Consider the following 19,391-nt stretch of genomic DNA (forward strand, 5'->3'; position numbering starts at 1 on the left):
CATGAGGGTGAGTAGATAATGAGCGAAATATCATTCTAGGGTGAACTATCCCTTTAATTTTGCAGGAATGTTTCTTGCCAACTAAGGAGGCATGCATAATTTCAAGTTAAATCTCTCTATAAAAATAAGACCTGAAACAATAACCTTGGATGGCTTTAGTCACCTTACGATTCCTCCATTTAAAAGATGAAAATCAACTGCACTCCCATGACAAAACACCCATTTTCAACTCTAAACGTACACACAGCAACATTATAGGCTATGAGTTTCTACTCCCCTCAGCTGGCAGTGCCTCTTTTGTTTTCCCAAATATTTTCTCTCAAAAGTGTTTAGCTCTGAGACACAACATTGGCCTGTTGGAGGGTCTGGGATTTTGGCAGGTTGTTGTACGATATTGTGTTTCCTCCTGTTTAGCTCCATCACAGTGCGCAGAAGAGAGGAGCGTGTTATGGAGAAATCACAGCGACAACGCTGTCATTGCAAGCTTGCATGCATGACAGTACCTGGCAGCAATTGTAAAGCCTTTCTAGCGCTGCTGTTTAGTTATTTTTTTGTCACAGTTCTTGCTTGTCACTGTCATAAAAAGAAAATACTGCAGAATCTGCACAAACCCGTGAAGACCATTTCTCATATTCATGTTTTATTTCTCTTTCCACACAACTGATTTCAACCTTCAGATGCATGATCCTTCAGTTCGAGTAGTTGGACAATCAGTCAGGGCAATCTGTAGGCTAAATAGATTGTTCTGACATTTAACATCAAAGCACAAAACACCCAATGCTACAGTACATTAATGGGTCACACGTAATTTGCCCTTTTATACAACATTGTGCCTCAATAAAATAATTCTAGGAAATCCTGCTGTTAATCCCTCAAAACATACATATTTGCACTTTTTATGGTTATATGTCACAAAGCCTTTAGAAAAAAAAAAACTGTCCTAGGCCATCCAGTTTTGGAGCTGATGCAGCGTGCAGACATCACTGGCTGAGTGAAGCATAAGCCTCCATAGAAGCAGCGTTCCCTCAGATGTATTTGAATAAGACATGATGCCAGTTTATTTTTGTAACATCCCCCACCCCAGACTGTTGGCAAGCGGCAGCGTTGTGACTAACCCTCTTGCAGTTTCCACATTAGAAATACAAAAAAAAGAAAGATAAATGCACAGTGTGTCTGCCCAGTTCATATTGGTGTCAATTAAATAAAATCATATACAAATATATACAGTATTTGAACATTTCACACGTGAACCAGAACATTGAATGTAAAGCACAGCAGTGGGAGACTCAGCTCCCTGATGTGCATCAAGATTAGGGTTATTTACATGATTCGATTGCACATGTGCTCTGCTTCACTTGCAGCCCAGGCTCCTTGATGCTGAATAATGAATTGATGTCACAAACAGGCGCACCACTCATGAAGGTGTCCATGGCTAAGAGTCTCTATATGGCATGTTACTCTCAGACTCTGTCCAAGCTGCTATGTTTAAAAGTGTCCTTGAAAGCTCCTGGCTGGTGTGATTGAGAGAAGTGAGGGAGGGGGTGGGAGGGATTCTGTCATCGCTCTGTGATCTATCATCACTGAATCACACTCACTGAAATGTCCTTATCTTCCAGGTCTGGACTTGGACTTGCCTGTCTGCGTGAGTGGACACGGCAAAAGGAAGAGGCAAAGGACATGGTCGGCTGACGTGACATGCAGCGTGTCACTGCTACGTAGCTCGTCCAGTATGCAGGGTGGCCTTCCCAGCTGCGCATCACCAGTGGTGCCATGATCCAGTTATAACTGTGGGTAAGCATCCAAGGCATTCATATGATTACATTAATAATATGCGAGTAATGTTGTTAAAGGGACATTCGCTTGTTTTAAACACAGTCAGTTTACCAGTGACAAAGAATGTTGAACCTGTGACAAAGAATTTATCAGAGGGGAGCTTTGTCAAGTCTGAAAAACCCCAGAAAAAATAACCTTTTACTGTTTGAATGTAGTGTTTTTGACCCACATTGGTAATTAAAGGTCTCAGCCTTTGCTGCTTTATTAGTTTGTCTCATGTAATACATAAGTCCTTCAACTTTATGGAAGTGCAATGATTTGCTGGGGTACCTCTTCCAAAGGGCATTTCTACAGTCGCACTGGTATCTGTAAAACGCTGTAAAAACACTGTAACGCTGTAAAAAGACAAAACCAAAAACCAAATGCCCTAGTCTAAGGGGCCCATAGCAAGATCCACAAAATTAGGGATTTGTATGTTAAATGCTTGTTTTAAACTGTGGATAATTTAATTTCAATTTATTGTGTATAGATATCAACGGAGCAGTATGTGGCATGTGTATTCAGTGTGATATTGTGAATATGAAGGCAAAGTCAAATTTCCCCCAGGGACAATAAAGTATATTCTATTCTATTCTATTCTATTCTATTCTATTTGAATCACCTCAACAGCTCATTTTTGTTCATGCCAATAAATCTCCTGCCAGGGGCTTTCGAGGGCTTGTATAACCTGTTAGCCACTTCTCTTCCTGAACATCTTAATGAAAAACTTTTCAATTCTGTGACAAAGGAACTGTATTTGCTTAATAAAGGGGAACCCCTGCCCCTCAGTGCTGGCCCACTTAGAAGCTCTGCCAACCAATAAACCAATAACGGCAGCTACTCATGACTTATCTAAAATGTCAGTCTGCAGCTGCTTCTGGAAAATCAGATACCACTGAAGAAGAAAGTGTCAGCAAGCCCCCGAAATCTCAGGGAATACCACAGAGTTGGGTTACACTACAGCTGATTAAGGCTTGTAAAAGTGTTCAAATCTCCACAGAGAACTTCGTCATGTTGACCAATTAAAGCACCTTTAGAGGATAGGGGGCTTTGGCAAAGTGGGTCTGTGCCTCCTGGGTCCATGCTCAGGGCCAGTTTGTTCAGTGACAGTATTGTCAGTTTACTGGACTCGAAAGCAGACTCAGGTGAGGCGTGAAAAGTGGTTTGAATGGAAAAACTGTGAGGCTATAGGGAGGCTGGTGGCAGGCAGAGGGAGATTGGAGGTGGTGGAAATGTCCACCACCTCCAGGTTGAATGGCAGCTTTACTGTAGAGGTTCTTCTGTTGAGGAGGTGATGGCACATGCAGGCTGGAGCTGGTGCTAGAGAGCGCAAGAAAATGCACAAGCACGACTTTCAAACAGCTACAATGGAGCATAATGAAATATCTCACATAAAGTTGATTTGCCAAGAGCATAGCAGACTGAGTAATCTGGCAACGAGCACGAGTCAGCCAAGGTATTTCAACTGCAGGCTCGATGAGGAGATGAATTGGGGGTTAGGAGATGAGCCAGGAGTCAGCAGAGGGAAACCACACCCACAAACATACGCCGCGACACAATAGGAAATGACTGTATTTGCCTCTTAACCCTAGAACACTAACGTTACAAAAAGTAACACCATCACTAACGCCGGGTATTTTTTACCCGATATAATATACCCATAAAAAAATATTTCTCACCAAAGTATATTAAAATACAACAATACATGGCAAATTGAAGTACACTTCCTTAATTTTCCACTATACAATGTTTCACAAAATGAAAAAAAGGTATCATGGTGACCCTATAAAAAAATGTCCAAAATTTGTGATTTTTTTTTGTTTTTTTAACAAAAACTTCCTTAAAAAAAAACTAATGGAGCTGGGACTTTGTCCTTCAGACCACCCATTTGTGGGACATTTGAGCCTTATTTGGTGGAGTAAAAAGAAAAAAGAAGAATTTTCAGCATCACCAGAAATGGTCGCCAGATTTAGATACATAAACACTAACGTCGGGTGAAATCCACCCGAACATGTACCTGCTGAAAAAACTAGGGATGGGAGCAGGGAAACATGCCTACCTTCAATGACGTCAGTGAGCAGTATGAAGCTACCCAGGGACCCACGAAACTCAGACAACAGCAACATAATGAAAATTATGAAACAATAATTTCATGGGTGAAAATCACCCGACGTTAGTGTTCTAGGGTTAATAGGGTAGACATAGGTGTCATCATAGGATGTAAGATCATTTTCTCTCTAGTGAAATATCTGTATTTAGTGCAATGATAAAAAAAGATCTAAAAGGCCTATTTTTCATCATCTGTAGCAATTACGTGATCAAACCTTTTTAGTTAACAAAAGCGCACAGATTACTTTTCTTCATGTGGTGCTGGAAGATTATGCACCTTCAAAAACATGGCTCAAAGGAAGACATTCACTGGGTTTATCTATCACTGCAATTCTCTCATTCAAGAGTTTGGCATGTGGGTAATGTAATTTTCTTTACAATTCATTGTACTTCAGTATAAGCATGCAGGACCAAGCGCAGTAATATTTCCCTCAGAGGACTTTGCTGTAAATAAGAGCTTTAAAACTCAGCACAACCAATTTCGTTATCAGTGGAAACCACTTAATGTGGTGTTGGGTTTGTGTCAGAATTATTCCTACCTGATGGCTTCAGCATTAATGGTGTATTTATTTACAGAGCGCAATAAACATAATTGGCTTGTACACGTATATTAAGCCTCAATATACTGCCGCCTTCCCCCAGCAGTGGGAGCGGGATCACTGTGGGAAACATGATGACTTGCTTCCTCAAGTGTGAAGCTTAAATGAATATGCCAAACACCTGTGCTTGTTTTTTCCTTTGTTTAATTGAGCAGATCAGTTAATAACTGCATTTTTGCACTGAGGGCTCAGCATGGTTCGATGTAAATGAGTTTTGTAGGGAAATACAGAGGACAATGAAATATAATACATTTGGAAACAAAAGAACTACACCATATTTGTCAGACAAATTATATTAATGTTTGTTGAGAGCGTTTAAGAAATATTGATTCAACTTAATGTTCATTTTATTCTAGCTATATACTGGCGTTCATACACTTATTTCTAGAAACACAGATCCGTTTTATTATTCAAATAAAATGCATTATTCATTTTTATTTTATTTCAATTTTTAGGCTACTAGCCTAATTAATTTCTTGCAGAAAATAGTCTACCGAAGGGGGGTGGGGGGTTGTTTCATTTATGGAACATCCTTTGTGTGTATAAAATATTAAAACAGGAGTGACAGTCCTTTTATTGCCCAAATCTTTACAGGCTCAATCCTTCACTTCTTGTTTTCCAACTAGGCTATATAAATTTAAGTAGCTACAGTTTAATATGGGCTTTAACTCGTTTGCTGTATCATGTAGCCTATAATGACAGCTGATGGCTAAAACGAGAGGCAGTGGTCTAGCCGTAGCTTAGCAACCGTTACTAGGCAGAGCAGCTCTGAGAAGCTGTTACTCTGCTCCTGTTAACACATCTTTACCAAACACGAACTATGTTTGGCTGTGTTTGTGACATAAAAAAAAAAAAGAAAAGACAGTCATTCAGGACGAGCACTAAATATTTCCAGTGCTGTAAAGATTTATGGTAAGGTGTCTAAAGATAACATTTTAAATTGTTGTTGCTGTTAACCTGTTAGCTTCTCTGAGAAGATGAAAAAGTTAGCCTAATTTCAAAGTAATATATATTTATATTATTATATATTTATATTCATAGTAAATATAAATTAAACTAAACTAAAAGTAAACTGGACAGAAACAGCTTAGCCTATTATTAACCAACACAAACAGCTAACCATACTGTCTTGATTAGCTAGCTTGCTGCAGTTGCTAAAATAGGCTAAGTTGTGCTTAAAAATTAATAATTATTGTTTCAAGCAGCAAACATGCAAGGTATCAAATTAAACTGCCAAGTCATGACAAGAAAACAGAAGGGTGTAGTGGCAGGAATTAGCCTATAAATTGGGTGTGGCTTTGCTAACAGCACCATAGTATTGAAGGTAGCTTTTAAATGAACAGGTGTCGTTATCATTAGGCATTGATGGCATGGCACAGTATAAATGACCCTTTCTACAGTATTATAAAGCACAGACATTTGATTTGTGTGTATCCTTGGTCTGGTGTTAGGTAGAGTAAACATAAAAACAGGATAGAAAATATCAATTATCAATAATGAAAAAGAAAAACACATTTAAATCAACTTGAGAGCGATAGCAGGTTGGAGTCAGGGCTGACTCATAACCCATCATTTCCACTTACGTCTAAAATTGCACCTTTTAAAGGAGAAGGGAGTTATAGTCTGTGTCATTAAAAGTAGCATTAAGCAGAGGAAAATTGCAATGCCATATAATACAGCACAGACAGTAAAAAAAAAAACAAACAAAAAAACAGGATGTTTATGAGATAAGAAATATATTGACTTTATTCAGTATGTCTCTTTGACTCAAAAACCAGTGCCTTTAGCTTTACTGAGGAAGATTGTTTTAAATAGCATGTAGCTTTAAGAAGAGGTCAATTTAAAGAAGAGCCATATTTCAGTTTATGTTTGGTTAATTTCTTTCATGCTGTAATTAGATTTTTCAAATGGATACAAAGCTGAACCAAATGATGTGGACACAGAGGGAAGGGCACATTTGCCAAGCAGTCAACCCACAGTCTGGTGACATAGTTTCCTGCCATTTGGCTGCTGAATAGTTTCAGCACCGGGCATGAAGTCACGTCCCTGTTCTCAGCAATGGCACCAATGAGCTCACTGGTTTGGCAGAGTGGAAGCTCCTGCTCTGTGGCATCCTCCGGTGGCTTTGACCTTCCTTTCATTGGCTGGCACGCTTAGTTACTGCTTTTAATTGAATTCTGTACAGATATAAAAGCATTCATCTGCTCCATTGTCTCAATCATAATGTGTTGTGGCAAGACTGCTTTAATGCAACTGACTGGCAGCAAAATACTTTGTTTTGTGTTAACAGCACCATACATATCACTCAGTTTTTTGTGTCAGTGGTATTCTTTTCTCTCCTTATACTGTAATATGCTATAGTACTAGTTACAGTATATGGTAGACATGTATTTTTTTATTTGCAGTTAATTCAGTGACATACTGTATGCGTGTGTGTCTGATTGTGTGTGTATGAAACACACTGATATTTCAAAGAAAGTTTCGTATTTCACTTGACTTTAAAATCTTGTATGTTATAAGATGTTATATAACAATACATCTTTCTTTTTTTCTCCAGGTAATGCCGAGCCAAATAACCAATCCTGGAGATGCCGAAGAGAAGAGATATTCTTGCCATCGTGTTGATCGTGTTACCCTGGACTCTGCTCATCACTGTTTGGCACCAAAGCGCTATAGCTCCACTTCTCGCCATCCGCAAGGGTAAGCAGTGCACCGCACTTCACAGACGATATCAAACCTGAAGTGGGTCCTCAAATCTAACACTGCACTTCAGGTTTAGACGACAGGCCGTTCATTTAGAGGCACTCACTGGCCATGACCATCAGCTTCATCAGATTTCGATAACACTTGCTCAGTCATTGTAAACCTCACCAGTGTGGATTGTTTAGGAGTTACCATCACATTTACACATTCATACCTTTAGCAGTTATTTCTATTATGTTCAATCTTTCAGCTGAAATGGAATTGTTCAGCTGTTTCTAGTCTACTTATACAGTAATACTTGCCCAATGCAGTTTTTTACCAACTAGTGTCCTTTCACAGTATTCACTCTTTATCCAATCAATCATTTATCCAATTTTTGTTTGATGACTGCTCTCAGATTAATTGATTTTGGTTCAACCATTTCACCAACTTAGAAATCAATTTTTAGAGTTTGTTAATCAGCAAATTAGAGTAATAAATGTGTATCTGCTTGATTAACTTTATGGAATATCTAGCATCCACGTATAATAATGTGTTTCATGTTTGCACACCAGTCTTAGTCATTAATACGCACTCATGAGCTTTCCAATCATCCCCCATAGACCACAAACCAACAGTGCGAAATGTCAAGTATGCTGCAGAGTAAACAAACCCAAATTAAAGCGACAGCAAATCAATAAAGTGCTTTGCCCTGTTCTTATAATGCCATGAATGCACATACAGGGGTTAACAAACCAAACAGATTTGCACAACTGACCTGAAGCAGTCTGGACTGCAGAGTTAGTGTGAGTTATTTTCAATTGTGTGGTTTTGCAAGTTATCGAAACACTTAAAGCAATTATGGGACGCTTTCTATTTTCTCTAGGCCAAGTATTGAGATTTTATGGTAAAGGTTTCTACAGGACACAATGAAGTGTCAAAACTGAAAATATATTTTTTGCCAGTGCTATCTGACCCAGCTCTACCCGCTGGTGTCCTTTTGTGTACTCTTAAAAGAGAATCAAGAGAGTTTTTCTTTTTTCTTTTTTTTTTGGCAGCATCCTCGCTGGCAGCCTCTGTCGAACATCTGGCCATCAGCAGATTGTGTTAATCTATGTGCTGCAGAAAAATCCCGGGCAGAGCGGTGACAAAGATTGCCATTAGTTGTGGCACAATGAAAATAAATTAACAGCATTAATGAATCTATAATCACAGTCTATTCATCAAGACCAAAAGACTGGGGCCAAAGTATCACAGCCTTTATCACTAGTGTCAGCTCTGACTGATTCATCACTGTTTACATGTAAGTCCTGGGTAAGAGGTTACATTTTTCAAAAATGACATTAATATAGTCCCACAAGTGCTAGGATCTTTTACAATCATGTGCCATGAATGACAAATAGCTAACGTGATCATAAAGGCTGACTAATAATAGAGTGTCCCTGAGCATACATAATTTTACACACTGATTCTCCTTAATGCCACTCCGAAACAGTTTCCTGTGAAAAGGCAATACTCAACATCGCCTCTTCCACTCCACTTCCTTTTGAACGCCCCCTGAAAAATCTTGTTTGTGCTGCTCTCACTTTCCCGCGGTGATGTGCAGGTGCACCTCGGGACACTGTGATACCACTGTTGGGTGTGGTTAGTTACTAAGTGCTGCTGCTTTTCAACCGTTGCGGTTGTTCTTGAGTTAGCATCCTAACCTAAAACCAAAAATGAGCCCTAAAATGAAAATGAAATTGTTAAGGGCCCTGGACCACACACTGACTTCATGCATATACATTTAATTCATGCACGTCTTTGCTGGGAAGAAAGAAAGAATTTGTGTTTTCTGCCTAAAGCAAAAATAATTTTCTTCGTCTGCAAAGTGGGTGTGTGGTTTTGTCTGCAGGGGTCAAGGACGCAATGGGAATAAAGACAGAATACCCCAAAAAATAGCAAGATGAAAATTCTTGTCATGTCTGGCCAGATCTTCAGAAATGTCTTTTTTTTTTAAATATACATTCCCTTTACCACTGTACTATGCAATGCAAGACTATAATGTTATGTAGCCTATTATACTATTCTACCGTGGTGTGCTGTGCAGTACCATGCTGTGCTGTACTGTAAACTATACTACAGTATACTGCCGTATAGAGTCATTAAGAATGTATCACATTTTTTGTATTTTGCCATTTTTTACTGAAAGTGTTCAGCTTTTAACCTTTTAATTTGTTTGAATTACCAAACACCATACTGTATTACCAATTCAAATACATGACAGTTTGAGTGGAGTTTCACAAGCTTTTATGTGGATTTATCTGAGAGCTACGATAAAGCCATAGATCTCTTGCCTGCTCATGTTCACCAACAAGTGAATGTATAACATCATTTTTTTGCACCTTGTTTACAAAAGCTTTCAGACTGCAAGCTCACTGTAGCAATGAAAGACATTCTTGGGCATCGATTAAAGTCAAATGCATTTAACCAGCAAACACTAGGACTTCCTGAATTCAGCCGAATTCAACAACTCTGCTGTATATGCCTGTGTTTACTGAAGAAAAGTAACAGCATCCTGTAGGAATGGAGGTGGAGAGGCAAGCTGATGAGGGAGTCTGTGGTGGAACATAAAAAGAGGGCCACTGTATCCACATAGCCACATTTTTCTTTTCTTTATTTCTCTATAAAGAAAAACCCAAAGGCAACGCTTGGGGAATAGCAAAGCTCACGTCTCCCCTCCTTCGTCTTTCCCCCTGTCTCTCTGTCCATCAGCTGTGTTATCCTCTCACGGTGCTTGCTTTCACTTTTTGCAGCCTGTCACCACCTAGTAAAAGAGATCTTTATCATTCCAGAGAGGCTTGCAGTCCGCCACCACCGGCTCTCAGGTACACTTTACCCCCATTGGGTTTAAGTCACCTGAGGCAAATATACAAAGGACAGCCCAAGGTTGCACTAATGCCTTACATGTCCTCTTATCCCCAAATCTGCAGATGATGGCGTCGAGGGCAAGAGGGAGGCGGGCGGCCAGGCGCAGGACTCCAAGGAATACTGTGCCTCAGATAAGGACATTGTGGAGGTGGTGAGGACAGAGTATGTATATACGCGGCCTCCGCCTTGGTCCGATGTGCTGCCCACCATCCACATCATCACCCCCACGTACAGTCGACCGGTGCAGAAAGCGGAGCTGACGCGGCTGGCAAACACCTTCCTCCATGTTCCCAATCTACACTGGATCCTGGTGGAGGACTCCCAAAGGAGAACGCCTCTTGTTACGCGGCTCCTTCGAGAAACTGGGCTTAACTATACCCACCTCAATGTGGAGACGCCCAGGAACTATAAGCTGCGGGGTGACACGCGGGACCCCAGAATCCCCAGGGGGACCATGCAGAGGAATCTGGCCCTGCGGTGGCTGAGGGAGACCTTCAACGCCAACAGCAGTCAAGCTGGGATCGTCTACTTTGCTGATGATGACAACACATACAGCCTGGAGCTGTTTGAGGAGGTTAGTGCTGATGTGCAATTACTAATTTCTTTTTTTTTTTACTCCTTACTTTCTCTGTTTTTATATTTGGAATTCAAATATGACCTGACATTTGGGTGCTAATGCCATTTTAAGTTTCATCTCAAAACAATATTTTATTTGTAGGAAAACTGACACATAGCTAGCAACATAATATGCTGTGCACAATATTGTTCATCCAATATAAAATATTTCTCAATGCAATGCTGTGGTGAGTGTGTAATTGCAGTGTTGCATTAGGGAACACTGGCAAGCACACACATAGCTGAATTAACTTTATTTCCTACTTTATGCATGAACGTTAAAGTCTACCTTATATACAAAAAACGTAACCTTACTCCAGAACCTAACCTTCTTATTTAATACAAACTCTGTCTGGCGTCTGCACCATTATTAAAAATTCTCAAGCTCAGTCTACCTTTTGAATATTACACCAAGCTGATGCCCACCTGAGTTTCAGAAAAACAAACCATGTGTAGACCAAACAGTGAGTAATTCAGGGAGCCTGGGAGATTCTCAGACACTGAGGCTGGCTGGTTCTGCCTGGTTGGAAAGCTTGAAAGCTCAGCAGCCATTCATCTAACAGAGGAGTGACTGCCACTGATCAATACATTGACCAGAATAAGATGCATGGGCTGGACCATCATATCATTTTTACCTTTTGGAGTTATATTTTAAATGCATGAGAGATCAAAGCCTGTAACTGAAGTTCAATGTGAAGATCCGTATGAGGTGGAAGATACAGTATATTATAGGACACTTCCCAGCCACATACTGTACTGCAGGCATCTATAGTATAAGGGTGGTTAAACAATAAATCCTCAGTTACTTGGGGCATTTTTTAGCTCTTAACAAGCATAGTCACTGATCTGGAACTAGTGGAAAGAAGTTTGGCCATGTAATCAGTACATCTCAGGCCATCCATCTTGACATGAGTTGAATTACCTGAGAGGACACGGTCTGGGTCCTCTGAGTATTAGCCTCAAGTCTTGTTAGCAGTGCAGACAGGGTCCGTAGTAAATGGAGCGCCGGGTATTGACGGGGCCTGTCATTACCTTTCTCTGGGAATCAGCCGAAGTGCTCCGTCTCCCTCTGAGGCTCTCCATCACCTCCAACAGACCTATTTATGGGCCAGAGTAACGGCCCTGAGGGGGAGTAAGAGAAAGAGAGAGAGAGAGAGTGGGAGAGGTGGAGAGGGAGAGGTGGAGAGGGAGAGATGGAGGGGAAAAAAGGGAGAAAAAGAGAAGGTGACAGCGAGATAGACAGGAAGCAGACAGCTGACTGCAACTACAGGATAGTTTGCTGACACCACAGTAAAAATTCAGTAGTTTGCTGACACCATAGTGTCTCAGCAGCTTGACACCAGATAGGCATATAAGTAACTCTTTCAGCATGGGAGCACAGTTGCAAAACTGACTTCTAGTAGGTTTATCATTTTGTCCATGCTATTTAATCTAAGTATGACGAGTAATTTCAACCCTAAACTGTAGAAAACAAGTAGAATTTGGTCACATACTGACAAACTGTATCAATAAAAGCAAATAAAAATAATATATGACAAAAACAAACTGTGAAATCACCAGTAAAACCTCAAGTTGTTTAGAAACTAAAGGTTGGTAAGACCAAAGACCAGACACAGTTGCAACTCCTTCATGCCAATAGGTTGAGAGTCTAAATCTGTGCGTGTCCTCTATATAATCAATGTATTTTAGTTCTACAATGCAGCTCACAGCTTGTGTTGATATACTCTATAGGTTGACAGTAAAGTAAAAGAGAGGGGTAGTCACTGCAGGAGCACTCTGCTGCAAGAATGCATCACTTTCATTTAACAAACTAACAGCTGTGTTTTATCTCTGGCACATATTGTAAAATCATGGGCAGCTCCTTAAAAAAGTGAATGTGGCTCTTATTCTTTTACAAAAACACCAGAGCAACTGTTCAGCAAAGATGTTTGCTCAAAAACGGTACATCTAAATTATTCTGACTCTGCTGCTTTGTCACATTAGATGTCTCGTCTGTTTTCATCTTCCATGACAGAGAAGCAAGCAGCCTGCAGTGGCTGGGCATAAAGCTGCCTCATGAATCACCCAGTCTCATATATTTTTTGGTTTGGAGGAATTCAAGGTGTTACAGTACAGTATGAGCTTTTAATAAGACTGCACTAAGATAAACTGTGCCGCGACATTACAAAGTGCCTGCAAAGTGTCCCTCCATCCTTATATCATTAGGTTAAACTGAGGATTGTTGAGGATTAGATTAAAATGATCCAAGACTGTGTTCCTGTCATGTAAAGGAATTAAACTATGAATCATGTTTAATTGCGTTTTCAAAGCAAATTTTGGTACAGAGATTAGATAATTGTATAAAAATGCAAATTTTCTACTACAGATGCATTTTATATTTTCACTTAAGGTGCCCATTGAAATGATACAACCCTGTGTCATGTCTCCCAGCTTTTACTCATATTATTTTACAGTATGAACAACTACTAAAGTTTCATCTGAAAAACAATGGGAAAAAAAGTTCAAGTTTTAAGTCACACCGACAAAACCTGTAATAGTCGAACACTTACTTCACATTTTTGCTGCTGACACACTAATTAAGCCTAAAAGTAGGTGGAATTAAAAAGACTTAATTGCTAACCACGCTTGTGAGCCGTTCTTTTGCAGCAGCTGCAGCAGCGGTGAGGTACAGTACAGAGCAGCAGGGGTTCACCTCAGCTGCCACAGCCTGACACACACGCAGAACACTTCAGATGACTTCACACAATAGTTTGCAGTCGCCCCAAAAAAAAGAAAAGAAAATCCTGACAGGAATTGTTGTAATTAAACTTCCATCACAGTGCTGCTTATAGAGGACTTTCTTTATTGTCGCCACCTTTTCATGCTCACAGTCTCACTCAGACGTTAATTCCAGCAGCACCATTAACTACGACTGACTTTGGTACACACTGTTCTTTTAGTGTACACTTAATCATGATCATAGATTCATTAATATTCCATATATAATCCAGTAAATAACATGTGTTTTTTTTAGGGATGCAAATATCAATTGTTTTCTTTATTTTATTAATGTGCAGACTTTCTTTCAGTTAATCACTCAATTCATGAACTAGCCTATACCAAAGAAATATTTAGTTTCCAGTTATATAACAAAGAAAAGCAGGAAATATTGTAGTCTGCAGTTTGTACTGTCTGACAATAAATTCTTTTCTTGAAAAGTTACTGAAATTGTTTTGTTTAATCTCTAGCTAATATTTTGATGATATTAACTAAAGGCAATACATTAATATGTTATGCTATCACACCCTGCTCTGCTTTAATGTATGTTCAAAAGAGAGTTCATTTGAAATACAGATATAAAAAAAATACTGGCTGTGTTTGCAAGCAATTTGTGAGATCCACCAGGCTATGGGGCTGTAAATCTTCACTTTTACTTAAAACAATTTAAATAATTAAACAGAACTTAAATCTAAACTCAAACAGCTACAGAGCTCCAGTTCTGTTTTTCTCTTCTCTGCTGCACCCTTAAGGATTGATTACTGTACCTGGATGCCTGCCTTTTTCTTCTCTGGTAGAATTTGTGATTTATTTTCTTTGTATTTCTACTCATACTACTCTGAAACACGGCCACCTCTGTCTCTGTGGGCTTCTCCCTAAGTGGGGCAGGAAACAGAGCTTAAATGCACACGTAGGCAATGCACAAGCAAACTGTAGCAACAGCAAACAAAAACCTCTGCACAAACACATCATATTCATCAGTGTGGGGCAAAGAGGAACTTTGTTGCGTGTTCATTTGTACGGCTGCCAGCAGAGGAGGGTTTCGTGCTCCGGCCCGATATTCCCACCAGAGGCAGCAGGTGGAACACTCATTTTCACATTTTCAGTATAGATGTGGAAGTGACAAGCCTCTTGACATCGCCTGCAGAAAGCACGATTTATGTTTCCTTTTGATTCAGGCCAAACCTGTATCTGTGAGGGAAGCAGGCAGGTGATGTTTGAGCAAAACGGTGGATAGATTCAGTCAAGGCCTGGCTACAGAATACCTGGCAACAGTTGAGACAAAGTGGAGGATGGTACTTAGAGGAGCTCCTCAGCATCCAACAGCAGTTTGTCTTTAACTGAACCCAGGTGTTAATGTAGGAAACATTATCAGAGGGGAAAAAAACCCACGCATTGCTGAAAAGTAGATATGTGAAACATAACAGGGAGAGGAATAATGTAACGAGAGATACTGTCGGCCAGAAAAGCCCAAAGATTATAAGAGCCCAATCACATACAGTAGACACAAGAATATAAGTATTTGATCTCCTTTCTATTTCATTAACACCCAGTGCTCATTAAGACCTGCCATCCTGCCAAATCTTATCTGGAGGCCTGGCACAGTCCTTTTCCCCTAAAGCTCAAATCTATGGATTCCCATAAGCCCTCAGTCTGCATCATGCTGTTCAAACTCTGTTACTCTCTGATCCCTTGAAATGACCACACAGCAGCACAGACCAGATCACACAATCTAACACAGCAGCTCATGTGCATAAGGGATATTTGCATTTGCATGGGATTTGCACATGAACACCCGCTATAAACAAATTTGCATGTGCAAACTAGCTTGCATATACAACTGTTCAGTATAGATACAGACCTTTTCCGTATGCACAGGCACTCTACGCTGTTGACACTCATACTGGATGTTGTACATGCACTTGCACATGCCTTTTCCATTTTAAAAGGACGTGCTACAAGTAAGAAACCAGCATCATTATTTCTGCTGCATTGAATTTGATTAAATGACTGCTGTTTCTAAACCTTCCGCTACCCTCATTATAAAACTTATCTTTTATGACTGCAGCAGCTCCTGCAAATGGCACTCACTGAGAGGCAGACAAAGAAAAGGGCGGCAAGATCGTTTGATGTTGGGAGATTAAAGGACAAAAAAAAAAAAAAGGAAGAGGAGTTGGTGGTGCTCTACCTTGAAGAATCTCCTCCTCAGCCAACCAGCGACCTGAGTCACTTGCTCTAATGGTTTGGCTCCTTCAAACCCTCTTGTCACTGTCCGCATTTACCTCCTTTAAAGATGGTTGTGTGTAATCATCTCATTGTAGGGCAGCTGCTGAACAGCACGTGTGAACTGCCCTCATCTAACAGCGCGTCGGCCGCACGTGGCACAGCCGCTCGGTCAACACTCGGCGTCTTCCAGAGTGAATAATCTCAGCAGCTCTAAAAAAAACCCTCCGTCCATGCTCTGCTGAAACGCTGGCAGCTGATGCTCAAATACAGTGTCTCTCTGTCATGTACTCTTTTCAGATGACTAATCCGCTCTTTTTCTCTCCTTCCCCTCTCTCGCTAGATGAGATCGACGAGGAAAGTTTCCGTGTGGCCTGTGGCCTTTGTGGGCGGCTTGCGGTACGAGTCCCCTAAGGTCAACGCAGCTGGAAAGGTCTACGGCTGGAAGACGGTGTTCGACCCCCATCGGCCCTTTGCCATCGACATGGCTGGCTTTGCCATCAACCTGAGACTCATCCTCTTCAAGCCGCAGGCGTACTTTAAGCTTCGTGGAGTGAAGGGTGGCTACCAGGAGAGTAGTTTGCTCCGGGAACTTGTCACACTCAACGACCTGGAGCCCAAAGCAGCCAATTGCACTAAGGTAATTTAACCTTTTTGTGAATGTGTAAAAGAAAAAAATATATCAATATTTTTATAGGAATAAAGTAGCACAGTATGTCAAAATTGCACTTTACTATACTTGTGTCAATGTTGTGAATGTGGCTGTAGCTGTCCGTAGCATAACAACATATAACCAGCATACCACATACTTTGAAAACATCTTGATAAATATCAAGTGTTTACAAGTGTTGAAACATCTTGATAAATTCAGTTCAGAATCAGAGGAAAGAAAGTGGAACAACCTTTCACCTTTGGCAACGGGAAAAATCATCAAATCATGTTTGCAGCAGAACATTTTGTAGCTTTATGCCTCCGCACCTCCTTGATGATGCAAGACACAGACGGAAACACAGAGGAGGTGCGTGAAACTTTTGACTTATGTTAAATAAATGAAACGAGGAAGAACAAAACATAACTTTCGGAAATCATCCACAGTAAGACTGACTCTAAAGGAGTTACTCATTTGCATACAGACAGACACGGGAGCGTTGTTAATCTTCTGACTTCTAACTCTCAGCACAAAAGCACATAACTGCATTTATCAAAATATCTAACTTTTCCTTTTAACCAAGACAACATTATACTGTGTAACCATGGTGATTTCATATGACAACATCACATACTGTAACCTGTATTTGATAGAAGCAACAAGATCTTGGATCAGTCATCAACACAGTAGTTTTATAGACACCTCAAACTTACTTGATAAACATCCCCACATTCATGGGGCAACTGGTTTGTACCTCACCTGTACTACTGTTTTGTTTTTGTTGTTTTTGAGTTTGAGTTTAAGAGCAACTCATTATGTGGTTTAATGAACCAAGAAGATGTAGGCTGAAGCCATGGCTTATTGTGCCTACACTTTTTTACATCAAGATATGCGATTACAGGATGAAGATAAAAAACTAGTGTTGCCAGGCAAAAAAAATCATTGTATTTCTTTGCGTGAATGCTATGAAATACATCATGGTGATCGACTGGTCAGGACATAAACTAGTGTAAATTTGTCGGTTTAAAGTTGGATATCATTGTTTTGGTTTCCTGCATCTGCACACGTAGATTCGAGCGAGAGGCTCGTTCTTCTCCGTGCCCACGCCACCGCTCCTGCATGCAGCCGTTGGTTTGGGTCACATCACTGAGCCTCTCTCTGGGCAAAGAGGAGTCAGCCAGAGGGCTCGAGTTAGCCAGTATCCAAACTGCAATCACCCCTATACACACACACACACATACGCAAGGAATGAGAGACAGAAAGAAGGGAGAGGAAGGGAGAGAGAGACACTTTCAGCCAGCTTTTTCTCCTGCTCTCCCCTAGCCATTCAGACGGGTAAATGAAAAGAGGGGATTCAGGGAATGGCTGAGAGAGCGGAATTGGAGTTTTTGCGGGGTTGGGGTTGGGGGGGTAGGGACATCACACAGATTACAGATGAGCGCGGGGACAGAGAGAAGGAAGGGGTGGCAGGGAAGGAGGGAGAGAGGGGGGAAAAAATGGAAAGTCGTGCATGGGCATCTCTCTTTCTTATAATCTACCACTTCAGACGCCAGGGTGACTATTAACCTTCCCCCTACACCTGAGCAAAGTGGGAGTGGGCTCCTGGCACATTTCAAACATGCCCTATGCATAATTCATGAACGCCACTACGGCAAGATGAAAGAAAGGAGGGTTCCAACACAGAGGAGGGAGAGGAAAATGAGCTTGACACTTTCAGTCTTTTTTTTTCTCCTTCTCCCTCTCCCTCTCCCCTTCCCCCCGGTCCGCCTCGCCAGCCTTTTCCTGGATGTTTGTCCGGTCTCTGGGGCCAAATCAACCCAGTATGAAAGCTGGATAGAACAATAGCACCCTCTGAAGAAAACTCTGCTAACAACTGTACAGCCACCACGAAAGGCAAAGAGCTCACACACACACATACACATACATACTGTTTTGAAACATTTTCCATCCTGTCGTTTGAAGGTAGCCATTATCCGGCGGTCAGAAGAGGCCGAGCTGAGAGGACCGTGTGTGTCGTATTATTACATGTAAGATAACGCACTTCTCCTCCCTCCCTTCTAATTCAGGGTTCACGCTCAAGTAGCTCTCTGCTCACACGGACAGACTGTGTGTGGAGGTGTGTGGTGCATGTACCGTCGGATCTATGACTGGAATCGAATGTTTTGAAGAGCACGAGGCAGAGTAGCAGCTCAAAGGCAGAGAGCGGGCTGAATGAGTGCATTAAGGGAACAGCATGTTACTAATGTTACCGTGGTTTGTGTTTCCAGATACTTGTTTGGCACACGAGAACGGAGAAGCCGGTCCTTGTGAACGAGGGGAAAAAAGGATTCACAGACCCCAACGTGGAGATCTGACTGGTTCCCTTCACGTTGCGGTAAAGAATTATGATTTATTAAGTATGAAATAGCTTCTATTACTGAGGTGAACCCTCTTTTTCTCCATTAATTACATTTTTGAATAAAGTGAATAAGAAAGCGAAATGGAAATGTGATCATTTCACCTGGTGTCTGACTATGAAAACTGCAGGTGTTTCTAATATTTCCTAATATCTTGTGATTACTGCAGACATTGTCCTTTATTAAATGTCACCAATGAAATGAACTGCTTCAGAGAGAATAAATGAAGTCTTGGTGCAAGTTCTAAGCATATCTTAACCCTTTCTGTTGCAGGTGGTTGGCCTTGGACCTGCGCTGGAACGAAATCAGCCGAGTCTCTTGATAAGCGCAACCAGTGCTCATGTCTTAATTCAGAAAAAAAAGGAAGTGAGGGCCTTTGAAGGGGGATTTAGTCCTCTTCTGATCTTTGACATTGTTCAGATATGGACTTCAACAATTTAAATGTATCATATTAAAGCACAGATTAGTAAGAACTGGCGGCTTTTTTTGTCAGGACTGTAAGTGCAGAAGAGACGACATAAAGGCCGCCTCACTGGGGTCAGGATGGACGGTCGAGACACTGCACATTGGGCTGAAGACAACGTATTAAAAGAGACAGCACAAAACGAAAGGCATACAGCCAGCGAATTCAACCAAACA

At 41.0% G+C, this 19,391-nt stretch overlaps 1 protein-coding gene across 1 annotated transcript; it reads left to right on the forward strand.

Moving 5' to 3' along the window:
- Window positions 1-7,108: 7,108 nt before the first annotated feature.
- Window positions 7,109-19,216, forward strand: LOC310996076 (galactosylgalactosylxylosylprotein 3-beta-glucuronosyltransferase 1; the record flags this gene model as incomplete). Its single annotated transcript, XM_083985367.1, has 5 exons — window positions 7,109-7,220; window positions 10,175-10,686; window positions 16,051-16,347; window positions 18,624-18,730; window positions 19,026-19,216. 4 exons carry the CDS (start codon window positions 7,109-7,111, stop codon window positions 18,708-18,710), a joined length of 1,008 nt encoding a protein of 335 aa, XP_083841493.1. The 3' UTR covers window positions 18,711-18,730; window positions 19,026-19,216.
- Window positions 19,217-19,391: the final 175 nt, after the last annotated feature.

This window comes from Trachurus trachurus (assembly GCF_905171665.1).
Source record: "Trachurus trachurus genome assembly, chromosome: 13".
Lineage (NCBI taxonomy): Eukaryota > Metazoa > Chordata > Actinopteri > Carangiformes > Carangidae > Trachurus > Trachurus trachurus.